The 19,845-nt window shown below is 58.7% G+C and overlaps 1 protein-coding gene across 1 annotated transcript in view; it reads left to right on the forward strand.

Moving 5' to 3' along the window:
• C3 (complement C3) overlaps window positions 1-19,845 on the forward strand; it is a 43,224-nt gene that overhangs the window by 14,655 nt on the left and 8,724 nt on the right. Inside the window, exons 15-29 of the mRNA XM_056109546.1 lie at window positions 451-580; window positions 673-747; window positions 830-1,030; window positions 3,996-4,104; window positions 4,865-4,950; window positions 6,926-7,068; window positions 7,789-8,001; window positions 8,864-8,930; window positions 9,029-9,115; window positions 9,267-9,470; window positions 11,122-11,197; window positions 11,489-11,648; window positions 12,935-13,033; window positions 15,597-15,753; window positions 17,301-17,464. Coding sequence (XP_055965521.1) covers window positions 451-580; window positions 673-747; window positions 830-1,030; window positions 3,996-4,104; window positions 4,865-4,950; window positions 6,926-7,068; window positions 7,789-8,001; window positions 8,864-8,930; window positions 9,029-9,115; window positions 9,267-9,470; window positions 11,122-11,197; window positions 11,489-11,648; window positions 12,935-13,033; window positions 15,597-15,753; window positions 17,301-17,464 — 1,971 coding nt within the window. The remainder of the gene's footprint in view (window positions 1-450; window positions 581-672; window positions 748-829; window positions 1,031-3,995; window positions 4,105-4,864; window positions 4,951-6,925; window positions 7,069-7,788; window positions 8,002-8,863; window positions 8,931-9,028; window positions 9,116-9,266; window positions 9,471-11,121; window positions 11,198-11,488; window positions 11,649-12,934; window positions 13,034-15,596; window positions 15,754-17,300; window positions 17,465-19,845) is intronic.

A 19,845-nucleotide genomic window follows, 5' to 3' on the forward strand; every position in this document is an offset into this window, starting at 1 on the left:
CAGGAGTGACTGACCCAGGTTCGATTCCCAGCGTCCCATAGGGTCCCCTGAGCACCGCCAGGAGCAATTCCTGAGTGCATGAGCCAGGGGTAGCCCCTGTGCATCACCGGGTGTGACCCAAAAAAGCAAAAATAAATAAATAAAAATAAAGAGGGACTGTGGGGGCTGGAGCCATAGCACAGCGACCCGGGTTCGATCCCCAGCATTCCACAGGGTCCCCTGAGCACCTCCAGGAGTGACCCCTGAGCACAGAGCCAGGAGTCAGCCCTGGGCATGGCCAAGTGTGCGCCCCCCGCGCCCTCCCCAGAAGATGGAACTGTGTGAGGTCAAGGGCCCGAGCTGGGGACGCTCCCAAGACGGCGAGGGAGGGGAGTGTGGGTGGGTGGGCGGATGGACTGGCCAGTGGGGGGTGGGGGCCTGGTCACGGCTGCAGCCCCCTGCGCCCCGCAGCTCTGGAACATCGTGGAGAAGGCGGACATCGGCTGCACCCCGGGCAGCGGCCAGGACTACGCGGGGGTCTTCGAGGACGCGGGGCTGTCCCTGAAGACCGACAAGGACCTGCAGACGAAGCACCGGACAGGTGAGGGGCCCCGGGGTGCCGCCGCCCGCTCCCAGCCGCCCCGCCGGGTGCTCCTCGGACCCCGGCTGAGCCTCGTCCTCCCCGCCCCCCAGACCCCGAGTGCCCCCAAGTGGCCGCCCGCCAGCGGCGCTCCTCCGTGCAGCTCATGGAGAAGAGGACGGACAAAGGTGGGTGCCGCCCCCCGCCCCCCGCGCCCCCGTCCCCGCCCCCCGCCGGGCCTGAGCCCTGAGCGCAGGTGCGTGTCCGCAGCCGGCCAGTACAAGGACAAGGAGCTGCGGCGCTGCTGCGAGCACGGCATGCGGAGGATCCCCATGCCGCACACCTGCGAGCAGCGCGCCAGGTACATCCTGCAGGGCCGCCCCTGCGTCGCCGCCTTCCTCGACTGCTGCGCCTACATCGCCCGCCTGCGCCGGGAGCAGGCGCGCCAGCGGCCCCTCGGCCTGGCCCGCAGTGAGTCTGCGCGTGCGCGGGGCGGGCGGGGGGGGGGGGGGGAGAGCCGGTCCGAGGGAGGAGGCCGAGGGAGGAGGGAGGCCGTGTCTGAGGGAGGAGGCTGAGGGACGGGGGCGTGTCCGAGGGAGGAGGCTGAGGGAGGAGGCTGTGAACGAGGGAGGAGGCTGAAGGACGGGGCGTGTCTGAGGGAGGAGGCTGTGTCTGAGGCCCTGTCTGAGGGAGGAGGCTGTGCCTGAGGCCCCGTCTGAGGGAGGAGGCTAAAGGACGGGCCGTGTCTGAGGGAGGAGGCGGTGCCTGAGGCCCCGTCTGAGGGAGGAGGCTAAAGGACGGGCCGTGTCTGAGGGAGGAGGCGGTGCCTGAGGCCCCGTCTGAGGGAGGAGGCTAAAGGACGGGCCGTGTCTGAGGGAGGAGGCGGTGCCTGAGGCCCCGTCTGAGGGAGGAGGCTGTGCCTGAGGCCCCTTCTGAGGGAGGAGGCTGTGCCTGAGGCCCCCGTCTGAGGGAGGAGGCTGTGTCTGAGGCCCCCGTCTGAGGGAGGAGGCTGTGCCTGAGGCCCCGTCTGAGGGAGGAGGCTGTGCCTGAGGCCCCGTCTGAGGGAGGAGGCTGTGCCTGAGCCCCGTCTGAGGGAGGAGGCTGTGCCTGAGGCCCCGTCTGAGGGAGGAGGCTGTGCCTGAGGCCCCGTCTGAGGGAGGAGGCTGTGTCTGAGGCCCCGTCTGAGGGAGGAGGCTGTGCCTGAGGCCCCGTCTGAGGGAGGGAGGCTGTGCCTGAGGGCCCCTTCTGAGGGAGGAGGCTGTGCCTGAGGCCCCGTCTGAGGGAGGAGGCTGTGCCTGAGGGCCCCTTCTGAGGGAGGAGGCTGTGCCTGAGGCCCCGTCTGAGGGAGGAGGCTGTGCCTGAGGCCCCGTCTGAGGGAGGAGGCTGTGCCTGAGGCCCGTCTGAGGGAGGAGGCTGTGCCTGAGGCCCCGTCTGAGGGAGGAGGCTGTGCCTGAGGCCCCGTCTGAGGGAGGAGGCTGTGCCTGAGGCCCCGTCTGAGGGAGGAGGCTGTGCCTGAGGCCCCGTCTGAGGGAGGAGGCTGTGTCTGAGGCCCCGTCTGAGGGAGGAGGCTGTGCCTGAGGCCCCGTCTGAGGGGAGGAGGCTGTGCCTGAGGCCCCGTCTGAGGGAGGAGGCTGTGCCTGAGGCCCCGTCTGAGGGAGGAGGCTGTGCTGAGGCCCCGTCTGAGGGAGGAGCTGTGCCTGAGGCCCCGTCTGAGGGAGGAGGCTGTGCCTGAGGCCCCGTCTGAGGGAGGAGGCTGTGCCTGAGGCCCCGTCTGAGGGAGGAGGCTGTGCCTGAGGCCCCGTCTGAGGGAGGAGGCTGTGTCTGAGGCCCCGTCTGAGGGAGGAGGCTGTGCCTGAGCCCCGTCTGAGGGAGGAGGCGGTGCCTGAGGCCCCGTCTGAGGGAGGAGGCTAAAGGACGCGCTGTGTCTGAGGGAGGAGGCGGTGCCTGAGGCCCCGGTCTGAGGGAGGAGGCGGTGCCTGAGCCCCGTCTGAGGGAGGAGGCTGAAGGACGGGCCGTGTCCGAGGGAGGAGGCTGTGCCTGAGGCCCCGTCTGAGGGGGAGGAGGCGGTGCCTGAGGCCCCGTCTGAGGGAGGAGAGGCAGTGTCTGAGGCCCCCGTCTGAGGGAGGAGGCGGTGCCTGAGGCCCCGTCTGAGGGAGGAGGCTAAAGGACGCGCTGTGTCTGAGGGAGGAGGCGGTGCCTGAGGCCCCGTCTGAGGGAGGAGGCGGTGCCTGAGGCCCCGTCTGAGGGAGGAGGCTGAAGGACGGGCCGTGTCCGAGGGAGGAGGCTGTGCCTGAGGCCCCGTCTGAGGGGAGGAGGCGGTGCCTGAGGCCCCGTCTGAGGGAGGAGGCTGAAGGACGGGGCGTGTCTGAGGGAGGAGGCTGTGCCTGAGGGCCCCGTCTGAGGGAGGAGGCTGTGCCTGAGGCCCCGTCTGAGGGAGGAGGCTGTGCCTGAGGCCCCGTCTGAGGGAGGAGGCTGTGCCTGAGGCCCCGTCTGAGGGAGGAGGCTGTGCCTGAGGCCCGTCTGAGGGAGGAGGCTGTGCCTGAGGCCCCGTCTGAGGGAGGAGGCTGAAGGACGGGCCGTGTCTGAAGGAGGGAGGGCTGTGCCTGAGGCCCCGTCTGAGGGAGGAGGCGGTGCCTGAGGCCCCGTCTGAGGGAGGAGGCTAAAGGACGGGCCGTGTCTGAGGGAGGAGGCTGTGCCTGAGGCCCCATCTGAGGGAGGAGGCTGTGTCTGAGGCCCTGTCTGAGGGAGGAGGCTAAAGGACGGGCCGTTGTCTGAGGGAGGAGGCTGTGCCTGAGGCCCCGTCTGAGGGAGGAGGCGGTGTCTGAGGCCCCGTCTGAGGGAGGAGGCTAAAGGACGGGCCGTGTCTGAGGGAGGAGGCTGTGCCTGAGGCCCCGTCTGAGGGAGGAGGCTGTGTCTGAGGCCCCGTCTGAGGGAGGAGGCTGTGCCTGAGGCCTGGTCTGAGGGAGGAGGCAGTGCCTGAGGCCCCGTCTGAGGGAGGAGGCTGTGCCTGAGGGAGGAGGCTAAAGGACGAGGCCCTGTCTGAGGGCAGAGGCTAAAGGACAGGGCCGTGTCTGAGGGAGGAAGCTGTGTCTGAGGTCCTGTCTGAAGGAGGAGGTTAAAGAAGGAGACTGTGTCTGAGGGAGGAGGCCATCTCTGAGGAGGAAGCTAAAGGACCAGGCTGTGTCTGAAGGAGAAGGCCGTGTCTGAGGGAGGAGGCTGTGCCTGAGGCCCTGTCTGAAGGAGGAGGCCCTGCCTGAGGGAGGAGGCTAAAGGACGGGGACGTGTCTGAGGGAGGAGGCTATAGGAGGAGACTGTGTCTGAGGGAGGAGGCCATCTCTGAGGAGGAGGCTAAAGGACAGCCAGGCGCGGGGCCAGGAGACTCAGGGAAGGGGGCGGGAAAAGGGGCTCTCTAGACCAATGGGCTTCTCTTTCCCAGGCGACCTCGACGAAGACATAATCCCGGAAGAGGATATCACTTCTCGAAGCCAGTTCCCGGAGAGTTGGCTGTGGGTCATTGAGGAGTTGAAACCACCAGAGAAAAATGGGTAAGTCCCCGGACACCCCCACGTCAACCGTCCTGCAAGCCACTTCCTCTCACCGCCCCAGTTAAAACCAGCCCAGAATTCCCCCAGATTGGATCAGCTCCTTGGCGTGCATCCCAACCTCGCCCCCACCCCCCCCCCCCCACACACACACTGAATCATTTCATTTGTACTGTACATACAATGGGCTGGAGCGATAGCACAGCGGTAGGGCGTTTGCCTTGCGCGCAGCCAGCCCGGCCGAGCCGGGTTCGATTCCTCCACCCCCCCCCCCCTCAGAGAGCCCGGCAAGCTACCGAGAGTACCTCACCCATATGCCAAACACAGTAACAACAAGTCTCACACCGGAGACGTTACTGGTTCCCCGCTCGAGCAAATCGATGACCAACGGGAGGACAGTGTGTTTGACGGTACATACAATTTAATGGATACGAATTTGAGTGTGTTTCTATCCCTCAGCCCCCGTTCCAAGAAAGGTTCATTTTGCCCAAGCCCCAAACTGGATCATTTATTTTGTATATACCTTGACCCCCAACCCCCATTTTATTTGGCTTGCACCTCAGTCTCTCAGATTGGCTCATTTCTTTTGCATGGACCCCCGAGGATCTTTGCTTCAGGAAAATCATAGCCCCACGTAGACAAAGCAGAGATCGGACCACCTACTGGTTCCTCCCTCTGTCCCCTGGAACTCTCCTTTACTCCCATGCCCGCCCCCGATACGCCCCCCTAATGCCTTCTAATGCCCCCCTTCCTTCCCATCCAGAATCTCCACTAAGCTTATGAACATATTTTTGAAAGATTCCATCACCACCTGGGAGATACTGGCCGTGAGTCTGTCACAAACGAAAGGTGAGAGAAACGTGTCCGGGTCATCAGGAGACAAGATGCCCACAACTCCCTCCCCGGCCCACCCCAGGGACTTTGCACATCCATCCTAGCACTGTGGCATTTCATGGTGGCGTGTACCTTGCCCCCCTGTGACTGGAGAGGTAGCCGGAGGTGTAGACAGTAGGTCACACAGTCAACTGCTCTTTTTTGGGAGGTAGGGGGCACACACCAGTGCTCAGGGATCACTTCTGATGGGGCTTGGGGACCCTGTGGGGTGCTGGGGATTAAACCTGGGTCAGCCCTAGGCTTAGCAAATGCCTTCCCCACTGCACTTCCTGGTGCCACTGATATTTTTTTTTAACTTTTTATTTGGCGGCCACACCCTGTGGTGCTCCTCAGGGGCTCTCCCTAGCCCTTTGAATATTAAATCGTGTTTGTGTGTGTGTGTGTGTGTGTGTGTGTGTGTGTTGCTGGGGCTTGAACCCAGGACCTCACACATGCAAGGCAAATGAGCGACATCTCCAGCCCATTTGGGAAGTGGGTCACACCCAGGGTTGCTCATCGCTTACTCGTGGCTCTGTGTTCAAGGATCACTCCTGCCACTGCTGGGGGACCAAATGGGGTTCTGGGGACTGAACCGGGTTCGACACACACAAGGCAATTACCGTCCGCACTGTAATATCACAGCGGGTAGGGCGTTTGCCTTGTACGCGGCCTACATGGCCGACCGGAGTTTGATTCCCCCGCCCCTCTCGGAGAGCCCGGCAAGCTACCGAGAGTATTCGATATGCCAGACACAGTAACAACAAAGTCTCCAATGGAGACGTTACTGGGCCCGCTCGAGCAAATCGATGATCAACGGGAGGGCCTTTACCTTTACCTTTACCTGTAATATCACTCTGGCTCCACATCTATTAAAAACTTTTTTTTAAGCATTCTATGTATGACCCTCGCAAAAAAAAAAAATTATGCCTGTAGTTCAACTATATTATGGGCTGGAGCGATAGCACAGCGGGGAGGGCGTCTGCCTTGCACGCGGCCCACCCGGGTTCGATTCCCAGCATCCCATAGGGTCCCCTGAGCACCGCCAGGGGTAACTCCTGAGTGCAGAGCCAGGAGTAACCCCTGTGCATCGCCGGGTGTGACCCCCAAAAAAGCAAAAAAAAAAACAAAAAAAAAACCAAGTAGAAATGCAAATCCCGCTTTGAAATGCGCGCGGGTGCATTTCAAAGGCAGGGTGACCCCTTGGGGGTCTGGGGTGACCATTTGGGAAAGTGCCAGGGCTGCTACTCACTGCCACGATCACTCGCCAGGTGGCGCTATGGTGCTTACCGAGGGCTATGCTCCTGCCCCGGCAGCGCCCCGGATTTTGGGGTGTGCGTGGAGCCCCAGATGTGGCTTTTCATTGCGTACCTTAGGTAGATGGTTTAGGTAGAACTTCTGCAAAGAAGGCTGGACGTGGACTAGATAGTTCAGCGTTTGCCCTGCAGGTGGCCGACCCGGGTTCGATTCCCAGCATCCCATGTGGTCCCCTGAGCACCGCCAGGAGTGATTCCTAAGTGCAGAGCCAGGAGGAACCCAAAAAGGGGGAAAAAAAAAGAAGAAGAAGAAGAAGAAGAAGGGGCTGGAGCAATAGCACAGCGGGTAGGGCGTTCGCCTTGCACGCGGCCGACCCGGGTTCGATTCCCAGCATCCCATAGGGTCCCCTGAGCACTGCCAGGAGTAGCTCCTGAGTGCATGAGCCAGGAGTAACCCCTGTGCATGGCCGGGTGTGACCCAAAAAGGGGGGGAAAAAAAAGAAGAGGGCTGGACTGGAACTATTGCCAGGGTTGACAAATGCCAAGAACCTCGGAGTGGTAGGATCTGGGACCTCCCCCTTCACACACACACACACACACACACACACACACACACACACACACACTCTTGAATGAATTCTGTCCCCACCCGTCCATCCTATCGGCCACCGACCCCTGATTGGATTTGCACCCGACAGGGATCTGTGTGGCCGACCCCTTTGAGGTCACCGTGATGCAGGACTTCTTCATCGACCTACGGCTCCCCTACTCGGTGGTGCGCAACGAGCAGGTGGAAATCCGAGCTGTTCTTTACAACTACCAGCCCTCGGACCCACTCAAGGTGGGTCGCAGAGGGGAGAGGATAGAAGCAGGGGCGGGGCTTGGGTAGGGGCGGGGCCTTGAACGAAGGGGGGCTTAAAAGGAGAGAGGGGGTTGGAGGGAGGGGAATATGCATGTGCACATAGGGAGGGGCGGGGCCTTTGGATAGGGGCGTGGCTTGATTGGAGGGCGTGGCTTAATTGGAGGGGCGGGGCTTGGGTGTGGGCGGGATTTAGGAGGAGGGCGGGGGCTTAGAAGGAGAGAGGGGGTTGGAGGGAGGGAATATGCATGTGCACATAGGGAGGGGCGGGGCCTTTGGATAGGGGCGTGGCTTGATTGGAGGGCGTGGCTTGATTGGAGGGCGGGGTTTAGGAGGAGGGCGGGGCTTAGGGGAGGCGGGGCTTAGAAGGTGGGGCAGGGCTTAGGAAGAGAGGCGGGGGCTTAGGAGGAGAGGTGGGGCTTAGGAGGAGAGGCGGGGCTTAGGAGGTGGGGCGGGGCTTAGGAGGTGGGGCGGGGCTTAGGAGGAGAGGCGGGGCTTGGAGAGAGGGGAGCGACTCAGGCAAGGCTTGGGGCTTAGGAGGAGAGGCGGGGGCTTAGGAGGTGGGGCGGGGCTTAGGAGGAGAGGCGGGGCTTGGGGGTGGGGCGGGGCTTAGGAGGAGAGGCGGGGCTTGGAGAGAGGGGAGCGACTCAGGCAAGGGGCGGGGCCCCTTGGCTGGACATTATCTCCGCCCCGTTTCTGCAGGTAAGAGTGGAGCTGCTCTACAATCCAGCCTTCTGCAGTCTGGCCACCTCCAAGAAGCGCCACCAACAGGTCATGGTCATCCCGCCCGCATCCTCGGTGGCCGTGCCTTTTGTCATCGTGCCGCTGCAGGTTGGCCTCCAGGAGGTGGAGGTCAAAGCTGCTGTCTTCAACCGCTTCATTGCTGACGGTGTCAGGAAGACCCTGAAGGTCGTGGTGAGTCCTTCGGGTCCCCTATCGGCACTCCACGTCCCTCTGCACCCTAAGTCAGCATCCTGATCAGAGGTCCCATCTGTGGGGTTCCAAGAACTGTACCCACTTAGAGAATCGCGGAGAGCTGGGCGTTCAGAAGCAGGGACAAGTCTGGACTTCAGTGAACCAGGGGCCACTTCTCTGGGCATGGGATTTTAGGGAGTAGCCCCAAAGCTCATTAGAAACTAAAACGTTGGGATATAGGGCTGGAGTGATAGTAGAGAGAGGAGGACGCACCTTTCTTGCACGTGGCCAACCTGGGTTCCATCCCTGGCAGCCCATATCGTTCCTCGAGTCTGCCAGGAGTGATCCCTGAGAAGACAGAGCCAGTGGTCTGCCCTGAGCACTTTCGGGTGTAGCTCTGATTTGAGTGGCTCTTGTTCTCAGTCTTTGAGCCACATCCAACCATGTTTTGAGGTTACTCCCAGCCTGCTGTAGGGGGCTCTGGAGGGGGGTGGGGTTGTGGGTAAGTGGCAAAGGGGTCATTCCAGCAGTGTCTGGGAACCATGCAGACTCAAGTCTCCCACACACAAATTGTGCACTCAAACCTGCTGAACTTTCTCTCCATCCCTATCATCCGTTTCTAAGTGCTATTAATTCATGCAACATCTAGGGAATTAGATGTAGGTATTTCCCACTCAGGAAGCTGAGGGTTGGGAGATCAAATGAGAACTTCCCAACCACACAGCCAGGACAGGACAGAGGCTTTCACATCCAGGCCGCGAAAGCCCCCAGTGCAGCAGGACACTGCTGACAAGCCTCATGTGTGTGTGTGTGTGTGTGTGTGTGTGTGTGTTCACGCGCGACCTCCCCCACCCTTGTGCAGCCGGAAGGAATCATAGTCAACAAAACCGTGGCCGTGCATACGCTGAATCCGGAAGTCCTGGGCCAAAGTGAGTCCAGCTCCTCTCCCCCACAGGGGACCTGGGAGAGATGGGGCCTAGGGCTGGAAAGGGCAGGTACCACTATGTGTCTCCCATTTGACCGGTAGATGGCGTGCAGAGAGAGGACATCCACGCCTTAGATCTCAGCGATCAAGTCCCAGATACAGAGCAAGAGACCAGGATCCTTCTACAAGGTGGGGTGCCCTTGTCCTTGACCCGAGGGGGTGTCACGACCCAACGTGGGAGCCGTGAGGGCAGTCCCGAACCTCCTTCCCGCCCCCACCCCACCCGTTGATCGAGTGGGGAGGGGGCTGTGGTTGAGTGCGTCCACCCGGTCGGCCGCAGGGAACCCCGTGGCCCAGATGACGGAGGATGCTATCGACGGGGACCGGCTGAATCACCTCATCATCACCCCCTCGGGCTGCGGGGAGCAGAACATGATCACCATGACGCCCACCGTCATTGCCGTGTATTATCTGGACAGCACCGAGCAGTGGGCCAAGTACAGTCTGGAGAAGCGGGAGCAAAGCTTAGCACTCATCAAGAAAGGTGCGTCCCTTTGGGGAGACCCACCTGCCCGCACCACGCGCGCCCACCTGTTGTCTCTCTGAGCCTCTTGCCTTAGATCTAAGACCCCCGCCCCACCGAGCCTCTTCCCTCTCTGAGCCCCCAGTGTGAATGCCACCCTCCCTGAGACCCCGCCCCACCCAGGCCACACCCCACTGAGGCCCCGCCCCGTCTGAGTTCTGTGCATGAGCTCCGCCCTCCCTGAGACCACGCCCACCGAGGCCCCGCCCTCCCCCAGCCTTGCCCCTAGCGAGGCTCCTCCCCTTCTGAGTCCCTTGTGAGCTCCGCCCTCCCTGGGACCACGCCCCACCGAGGCCCCGCCCCCACGAGGCCCCGCCTCCCTCGGCCACGCCCCCAGCGAGGCTCCTCCCCTTCTGAGTCCCTTGTGAGCTCCGCCCTCCCTGGGACCACGCCCCACCGAGGCCCCGCCCACCGCGAGCCCCCGCCCTTCTCCCGCGTCTATGCCCTCAGCGAGGCTCCTCCCCTTCTGAGTCCCTTGTGAGCTCCGCCCTCCCTGGGACCACGCCCCACCGAGGCCCCGCCCCCACGAGGGCCCGCCTCCCTCGGCCATGCCCCCAGCGAGGCTCCTCCCCTTCTGAGTCCCTTGTGAGCTCCGCCCTCCCTGGGGCCACGCCCCACCGAGGCCCCGCCCTCCGCGAGGCCCCGCCCTTCTCCCACGTCTATGCCCTCAGCGAGGCTCCTCCCCTTCTGAGTCCCTTGTGAGCTCCGCCCTCCCTGGGGCCACGCCCCACCGAGGCCCCGCCCTCCGCGAGCCCCCGCCCTTCTCCCGCGTCTATGCCCTCAGCGAGGCTCCTCCCCTTCTGAGTCCCTTGTGAGCTCCGCCCTCCCTGGGACCACGCCCCACCGAGGCCCCGCCCTCCGCGAGGCCCCGCCCTCCCGAAGTCCTCTGTGTGTGAGCTCCGCCCTCCCTGGGGCCACGCCCCACCGAGGCCCCGCCCTCCGCGAGGCCCCGCCCTTCTCCCACGTCTATGCCCTCAGCGAGGCTCCTCCCCTTCTGAGTCCCTTGTGAGCTCCGCCCTACCCCCTTTTAACACCCCCTCCCTGCACCAGACGTCCGGTCCCTAACTTGAACCCCTTCTTCCCTCCCTTAACTGTACCACCATCCCACAGAAAATCCGTGTCTCCCGGGGCCGGGGAGACAGTCCAGCTGGGAGGGCCCTGGCTTCGCATGCAGTTGAACCGGGTTCGATCCTCGGCATCCCATAGGCTCACCTAAGCACCGCCAGGAGTGACCCCTTGAATGCAGAGCCAGGATTAACCCCTGAGCATTGCCGGGTGTGGCCCAAAAAACAAAACGAAAAGAAAGAAAAGAATCCTTGGGGCTGGAGCAGTAGCACAGCGGGTAGGGCACTTGCCTTGCAAGCGGCCAACCTGGGTTCGATTCCCAGCATCCCATATGGTCCCCTGAGCATCGCCAGGGGTAATCCTGAGCGCAGAGCCAGGAGGAACCCCTGTGCATTGCCGGGTGTGACCCAGAAAGAAAAGAATCCTTGTGCCCTCCTTATGCCCATCTCTCAGACATCTATGAACGAGATCCCCTCCATGGGAGCCCCCAACGCACCCCCCAACTCGCAGTCACCATCCTCCAGCCACGTTTCTTGCTTCCCTTCAGGCTACACCCAGCAGCTGAGCTACAGACAGAAAAACTCAGCGTTTTCTGCCTTCCAAGACCGACCTTCTAGCACCTGGTGAGTCCTGGGGTCACCTTCAGCCTGACCCCCCCCCACACACACACCCACTGAGAGGGGGTCCCGCTTGGGGTGGTGTAGACGAATCTCACTCACATCGCCCAGTGCAGATGGACTCTGCCATTCGCAGAGACCAGGGACCCTGCAGGACACAGGTAATAAGCCCCACCCTCAGCCCCAGGATCAAAGAGGGGCAGCGGGCCCCGCCCCCATCTCCTACTCATTGGTTGGCTGAGATGTCAGTCTCTGGTTCCCGGAGCCGATTGGCTCACGCTCTGTGCCCGCCCACAGGCTGACTGCCTACGTGGTCAAGGTCTTCTCGCTGGCCGCCAACCTCATCGCCGTGGACGCCGAGGTCCTGTGCGGGGCTGTCAAGTGGCTGATCCTGGAGAAGCAGAAGCCAGATGGGGTTTTCCAGGAGGATGCGCCCGTGGCACACCAAGAAATGATTGTAAGAGGCAGGATTCCATTCCAGGCAGGGGCTGGGGCAGGGAGGCCTTGCTGTGGGCTGGAGTCGGGAAGCCACTGCCTTCGAGTGATCTTTCAGGCTTTTCTAGCCTCAGCGTCTTCCCTCTGTCTCCACACTTCACTTGGACCTCCAGGAGACCCCCTCTCCTGAGCCACAGGGCCTTTGCACATGTTCTCCCATCCTCCACCTGGCAGATTTCTGCCCTCTTTGAGATTTGAGTCTTGACGGTTCTTCAAAGGAGGGGGTTTCATGTGTCATTCTACCCTCTGACCAAGTGGGTCCTACCCCCGCACACACACACACACACACACACACACACACACACAGTCCTCTCCTCCTGCACAGCACTCTTTAATTTGTAATTATGCTGCTTGAGTCCCCATGTGTCCCAAGCTCCATCAGGGCGGAACTAGGGCCCAGAATTCAGCCCCAGCACCATTTGCAGGATGGAAGGAAAGATGTGTGGATGGTTTATGGATGGATGGATGGATGGGTGGGTGGGTGGGTGGGTGGATGGATGGATGGATGGGTGGGTGGGTGGATGGATGAATGGATGGATGGGTGGGTGGGTGGATGGATGGATGGGTGGGTGGATGGATGGATGGGTGGATGGATGGGTGGGTGGGTGAGTGGATGGATGGATGGATGGATGGATGGGTGGGTGGGTGGATGGGTGGGTGGGTGGGTGGGTGGGTGGATGGATGGATGGGTGGGTGGGTGGGTGGATGGATGGATGGATGGGTGGGTGGGTGGGTGGGTGAGTGGATGGATGGATGGATGGATGGGTGGGTGGATGGATGGATGGGTGGGTGGGTGGATGGGTGGGTGGGTGGATGGTTGGATGGATGGATGGATGGATGGATGGATGGATGGGTGGGTGGATGGATGGGTGGGTGGATGGGTGGGTGGATGGATGGGTGGGTGGATGGGTGGGTGGATGGGTGGGTGGATGGGTGGGTGGATGGATGGGTGGGTGGATGTGTGGGTGGACGGATGGATGTGTGGGTGGATGAGTGAATGGGTGTGTGGATGGGTATATGGATATGGGGGTGGATGAATGAATGGGGGTTTGGGTGGGCGTGCAGATGTATCAATGAATGAATGGACAGACAGGCAGGTACGTGGATGACTATGGAAAAGTCTGGCCCTCCTGAGAAGACACCGATAGGAAACTAATCCTGCCCCGATCCTGCTGATTCTAGGGGAGCTTGATTGGTATGTTGGGATACCCATGTGACTTTGTCCTTGTTCCCTGTTTTCTGCCCTAGGGTGGCATCAGGAATCAAGAGGAGAAAGACATGTCCCTCACCGCCTTTGTTCTCATCGCTCTCGTGGAGGCAAGGGACATTTGCCAGGGACAGGTCAATGTAAGTGTCCTCAACGACGACCCCCTCCCTTCCCCCGGGCACATCTGCCTTAAGAGAAGAAGTATGTTATTCTGGCAATTTCCACATCCCAGTAACAGAGGGGTTTCTAATAATGCTGAATACTTGTTGAGCCAGTAGTTAAGGCCCCACCTCCAGAAAACCCCATATTTGAACTCTTCTGATTTTTCTAACAGCCTAGTAGGTAGGTCCTGTGTGTGTGTGTGTGTGTGTGTGTGTGTGTGTGTGTATCCTAGATAGTCTTCATTCATTGAGCTCGTTCTTTTGGAGGGGAGGGCATACCTGGCGATGCTCAGAGGTTACTCCTGGCTCTGCACTCAGGAGTGACCCCCAGAAGTGCTGGTGGGGGGAACCTCATGGAATGCCAGAGATCGAACCCGGGTCAGCAGCATGCAAGGCAGACGCCCTCCCTACTGTACCATCACTCCAGCCCCTCATTTACTTGGTTCTTCTCTCACATCTGGCAGTGCTCAGGGGCTGTTTCAGCTTGGTGTCCAAGAGTCACTTCCAGCAGTGTGGGAGGCTGTACGGTGCTGGGATCCAACCAAGGGCCCTGGCCTTTGACCTGTCTCTCTGACCCCCTTGACTCATTGATTAGGGCCTCAAAGAAGCGCTCAGAGTAGGTCAGAGAGATAGTACAGTGAGGAGGGCATTTGCCCTGCATGCAGCCAACTCGGGTTCGATTCCTGCCGTGATCCCTGAGCATAGCCAGGTATGCACCTCCCCCCCCCCCAAAAAAAAAGAAGTACTTAGGGACTTAGTAATCATTAAATTTGGAGACTGGCTATTAAATTTTCAGAACTTACTTGGGACAGGAGAGATAGTTCAATTGGCCTTTAAATCATTGCATATGGTTCCCTGAACAGCAGGGAGTGTCCTCAATCCAACTCCTCCCACCCTAAAAATTTTGTTTTTATTTGAAACATACATTTTGTAAGCCAGGTGTTAAAGTATTCAAATTTGAAATTATTTTGGGGGAGGTTTTGGGACACACCCAGCTGTGCAGGCTGACTCCTGGCTCTGTGCTCAGCAGTTACTCCTGGTGGGCTCTCGGCAGCGTATGCAGTACTAGATTGGCTGTATGTTAGGCACTCTCCTTCTCCACTGTACTCTCACAGAAGCCCGAGATGCTAATACTTGGATAAGAAGTATTTCCAGGGGCTGGAGAGATAGCACAGCGGGTAGGGCCTTGCATGTGGCCGACCCGGGTTCGATTCCCAGTGTCCCATAGGGTCCCCCAAGCACCGCCAGGAGTAATTCCTGAGTGCAGAGCCAGGAATAACCTCTGTGCATTGCCAGGTGTGACCCAAAAAGCAAAAAGAAAGAGAGAAAGAAAGAGAAAGAAAGAAAAAGAAAGAAAGAAAGAAAGAAAGAAAGAAAGAAAGAAAGAAAAACAAGTACTTCCAGGGACCAGGGAGATAATCCAGCAGGGAAGGTGCTTGCTTTGCATGCAACCAACCAGGATTTGATCCCTGGCATCTCATGGGGGTCCCCTGAGCACCACCGGCAGTGATTCCTTAGTGCAGAGCCAGGAGTAAGCCCTGAGCATCACCAGGTGTGACCCAAAACAAAAACAAAGCAAACTTAAAAAGAATAAGAAGAGGGGCCAGAGCGATAGCACAGCGGGTAGGGCATTTGCCTTGCACGCGGCCGACCCGGGTTCGATCCCCGGCATCCCATATGGTCCCCCGAGCACCGCCAGGAGTGATTCCTGAGTGCAAAGCCAGGAGGAACCCCTGAGCATTGCTGGGTGTGACCCCTCCCGAAAATAAATAAATAAATTGACTTCTTTAAAAAAAAAAGGATAAGAATTTCCGGGTTTTTCTTTAGCCTGCATTGAGCTAACTCAAGGATGGGCAGGTCCTATAAGTGGATGGACGTGGAGAGTATCATGCTGAGTGATATGAATCAGAAGGAGAGGGACAGATATAGAGTGACTGCGTTCATTTGGGGGATATATAAAAAAAAAAGAGGATGAAACTAATATCCAAGGCCGGGGAAAATGGGCCAGAAACCAAATCAGCTTTGTAATGCTCCATCTCATGGTGATTCAGTAAAAGTAAAGATTACAAAACAAAAGGGGCTGGAGTGATAGCACAGCGGGTAGGGTGTTTGCCTTGCACGCGGCCGACCCGGGTTCGATTCCCAGCATCCCATATGGTCCCCCGAGCACCGCCAGGAGTAACTCCTGAGTGCAGAGCCAGGAGTAACCCCTGTGCATCGTCGGGTGTGATCCAAAAAGCAAAAAAAAAAAAAAAAAGAGTGGGCAGGGCATTTGCCTTGCACACAGCTGACCTGGGTTTGATCCCCAGCATCCCATAGAATCCCCTGAGCACCACCAGGTGTGAGCACAGAGTCAGGGATATCCCCTGAGCACCATCAGGTGTGACCCAAAAGCAAATTTTTTTAAAAAACGTGCCAATGGGACTAATTCTTCGTCACCAAATTTTCAGGGAAGTCGCATTGGTACCATGCCTGGGGGTGGTGTTCTTGGTAGATAACCCGGAAGTCTGAGGATTTCCTGTTCTCTCTCTCTCTCTCCTAGAGTTTGGAACAGAGTATAAATAAGGCAGGGAATTTTCTGGAAGCCAACTATCTGAAGTTGAAGAGACCATACACCACAGCGATCTCTGGCTACGCCTTGTCTCTCCTGGGCAAATTGGAGGATCCGTATCTCACTAAATTTCTGAACACGGCCACAGGTGAGGGGTGGCTTGGTGGGTGTTGAGAATCTGGGGAGGGACTGTGGCCATCCCGAGCCGGAGTGGATGCATGGGCACTGTGCCAGTCTGGGACAGGGGACACTTTAAAACCACACACGAAGGTCCATGAGGGGGCGCGGAGGAATTGTACAGCGGGGGAGGCACTCGCCTCCCATGAGGCCAACCCAGGTTTGATTCCCCCAGCACCGCATACAGTACCCCGGAGCCTCTGGATCAGGTTTGCAATCAATCTTCTTCCAGAGGGCTGGAGTGATAGCACAGCGGGTAGGGTGGTTGCCTTGCACGCGGCCGACCCGGGTTCGAGTCCCAGCATCCCAGATGGTCCCCCGAGCACCGCCAGGAGTAATTCCTGAGTGCAGGAGCCAGGAGTAATCCTTGTGCAACGCCGGGTGTGACCCAAAAAGCATTAAAAAAAAAAAAAAAAAAACAAAAAAACCCCAGAATCAGGAAGGCACTTCCACAGCCTCGTGGGTGGGGGGTGGGGTCCGGAGGGTTGGGCCCAGGACGTGCAAAGGGCCCGCCCCTAGTTGCAAGGGCTGTAGTCCGTCCCTGGAGGGGGACTGGGTCTTAGCAAACAGCTCTAAGGGATTGCTTGAATGACTTAGAACAGGGGCTGCCCTCTGTCCACTAGTGTTACTCTAGCGCCCCCTGGTGTCGGGGCAGGAGAAGCACAGGGTGCTTTGAGAGGGAAGGGACTCGACTGCTTCACTTTGGGGTAACCTGAATTGTGCAGGGAACGAGTAAGAACTAACCGGGCGTGGGGGCTGGAGCGATAGCACAGCGGGTAGGGCGTGTGCCTTGCACGCTGCCAACCCGGGTTCGATTCCCAGCATCCCATAGGGTCCCCTGAGCACCGTCAGGGGTGATTCCTGAGTGCAGAACCAGGAGTGACCCCTGAGCATCGCCGGGTGTGACCCCTTCCCCCCAAAAAAGCAAAAAAAAAACTAACCGGAGCCATAGCACAGAGGGGAGGGCGCTGGGACCAGGATTCGGCCCCCCGACAGCCCATGAGGTCCCCAGAGCACTGTCAGGAGTGATCCCTGAGTGCAGAGCCAGGAGTAACCCCTGAGCACTGCCGGGTGTGGCCCCCAGACCAATATATATATCTAAGGACTCCGAGGTGAGAAAATCATCCGGGCGGGGCTGGAGCGATAGCAGAGCGGGTAACACGTTTGCCTTGCACGTGGCCGACCCGAGTTCGATCCCCAGCATCCCATAGGGTCCCCCGAGCACCGCCAGGAGTAATTCCTGAGTGCATGAACCAGGAGTAACTCCTGTGCATCGCCAGGTGTGACCCCAAAAGAAAAAAAAAAGATAGGAAAAGAATCCGGGCTATTCAGGAGCTCCCTTGAATCCACAGGGTGCTGGTTCCAGACAGAGGGGTCAGGGCAGTGCAGGGAAAGAGAATGGGGCAAGAGGGGCCAGACTTGGACGTCGCCTGATAGCTGAGCCCCCCAAAGTCCTTCCTCGCTGCTGTCTCCCGGCCAGCCAGTGCCCTGAGAGTGGGTCTGGGGTTGTCTCCGCAGACAAGAACCGCTGGGAGGAGCCTGGCCAGAAGCTCTACAACGTGGAGGCCACGTCCTATGCGCTGCTGGCACTGTTGGAGCTTAAGGACTTCGACTCCGTGGGCCCCGTGGCTCGTTGGCTGAACGAGCAGAGATACTACGGGGGCGGTTACGGCTCCACCCAGGCAAGTGGTCACGCAGCCCTGAGACCCACAGTCCCAGAGTGCAGTGACCGCCCATTGGTGGCTGGATTCGAACCCAGGCTGGCCACTGCATGCAAAGCCTGTGTTCAAGCACTATGAGCCATCTCCCCAGCCCTAAGCAGCCCACCTTTATATATTTATTTATTTGTAAGGCCTGCTGTGTTCAGGGTTACTCTTTTTTTTTTTTAATATTTTATTAGTGAACCACCGTGAGATGCAGTTACAGACTTACAAACGTTCGTGCTTGCGTTTCAGTCATACAATGATCGAGGACCCATCCCTCCACCAGTGCCCATTCTCCACCACCAATGGTCCCAGTGTCCCTCCTACCACCCACCCTCACCCTGTCCCCTCCGCCTCTGTGGCAGAGCATTCCTTTTTGCTCTCCTTTTGGTTGTTGTTGTTTGCATAGAGGTATTAAATGACCATCTTGTTAAGTCTATAGTCTACTTTCAGCCTGCATCTCCCCTCCCAAGCAGACCCTTCAAGCACCCTTTTCTTGGTGGTCCCTTCTCTATCTGAGCTGCCTTTCCCCCCCAGCATGTGAGGCCGGCTTCTAAGCTGTGGAAGGGTTACTCCTTTTTTCAAAAAAAAAAATTATTTTGGGGGCTGGAGTGATAGCACAGCGGGTAGGGTGTTTGCCTTGCACGCAGCCGACCTGGGTTCGATTCCCAGCATCCCATATGGTCCCCTGAGCACCAGTCATGACCACAACCATCCTGTTGTTCGTAGATTGCCTCGAGCAGGCCCCAGTAACGTCTCCTTCGTCCTAGCCCTGAGATTTTAAAAAATGCCATATCCAAGGCTCTTCCAGAGTTAGGAGAATGAGACCCATCATTGTTACTGGTATTTGGCATATTGGATACGCCAAGGGAAGTCTGGCAAACTCCCTGTGGTGTACCCAACTCCCCTGAGCACCACCAGGAGTCATTCCTGAGTGCATGAGCCAGGAATGAGCCAGGAATAACCCCTGTGCATCGCCGGGTGTGACCCAAAAAGCAAAAAAAAAATATTTTTTAAATTTATTTTATTTTCATAAAGTTGTTCACAATAATTGATCACATTCAATATTTCGACACCAATCCCACCGCCATGATTTCGAGTTTTTCCACCACCACCCGAGCCTGCCCCACAGGCAGATGCTAAAATAATTTATTTTGTATTGGTTGTTATAAACAATACGAGATGTCGCATGGCCGCTTTTGCAGCCTCGCACTCCTGGAATTCTAAAATTTTTCAATATGTGGGGTCCGGAGGCAGCTCTGCGGCATGGCATGCTGTTCTCTTTCGAGATTCATTTGTGAGTCTCTGGATCGTGACGGTGAATGCGCTTGAATGGCCTCCAGATGCAGTTCGTGGGTGTGACTGCCAGGACCCTGGAAGGGTGGGGAGACCCGACTCCATGAAGCCTGGAGTTTTCAGTCACTCGTCCTGCATCCCTGGGGTTTTCAGCGGATTCATCCTCATGCGTGGGGGGTTCAGGGCGAGCCTGTGAGCCTGTGGAGGTCGGCCGTGAGCGTGGCAGCGATTGGGTTCTGGAGGTTTGTGGCTGGCGGGGTTCATTTGGGGCAGGCGAAGGGACACACCTGCCCCCTCCAAGGTGCCCGGATGGAATCGGCCTGGCCCGGGGTGGGGAGGCATCTCTGCGGTGTGCTGCTCTCTGCCGAGATTCATTTGAGTCTCCGGGGTTTTTATTCCTGGCAGGACTCAGGGTACACTGTGGGGTGCTGAGGATTGACCATGGGTCATCCATGCGCAAACAAGTGCCCTTCCCGCCGGACTATCCTTTTTTGGCCCCCAGCAACCCTTTTATTTTGTAATTATTAAAGGTAAGGTAAAGGCCCTCCCGTTGTTCATCGATTTGCTCGAGTGGGCCCAATAACGTCTCCATTGGAGATTTTGTTACTGTGTTTGGCATATCGAATACTCTCGGTAGCTTGCCGGGTTCTCCGAGAGGGGCGGAGGAATCGAACTCGGGTTGGCCAGGTTGGCTGTGTGTAAGGCAAACGCCCTACCGCTGTGCTATCGCTCTAGCCCTGTGCTAACGTTTTATTTTTTGTGGGTTTTTTTGGTTGTTTGCTTTTTTAGTATTGGCTGGGGGCCACACCTGGCAGTGCTCAGAGTCTACTCCTGGTGTTTTGCTCAGGGATCATTCCCAGTGGGGCTCAGGAGACCCTATGGGGTACCGGGGATCAAACCAAGGCCAGCCTCCTACCCACTGTGCTATCTCTCTAACCTCTACTGATTAATTTATTTTTTTATTGCTTTTTTTTGGGTCACACCCAGTGATGCACAGGAGTTACTCCTGGTTCGTGCACTCAGGAGTCTCTCCTGGCGGTGATCGGGGGACCATATGGGATGCT

This window comes from Sorex fumeus, unplaced genomic scaffold (assembly GCF_029834395.1).
Source record: "Sorex fumeus unplaced genomic scaffold, SorFum_2.1 ptg000309l, whole genome shotgun sequence".
NCBI lineage: Eukaryota > Metazoa > Chordata > Mammalia > Eulipotyphla > Soricidae > Sorex > Sorex fumeus.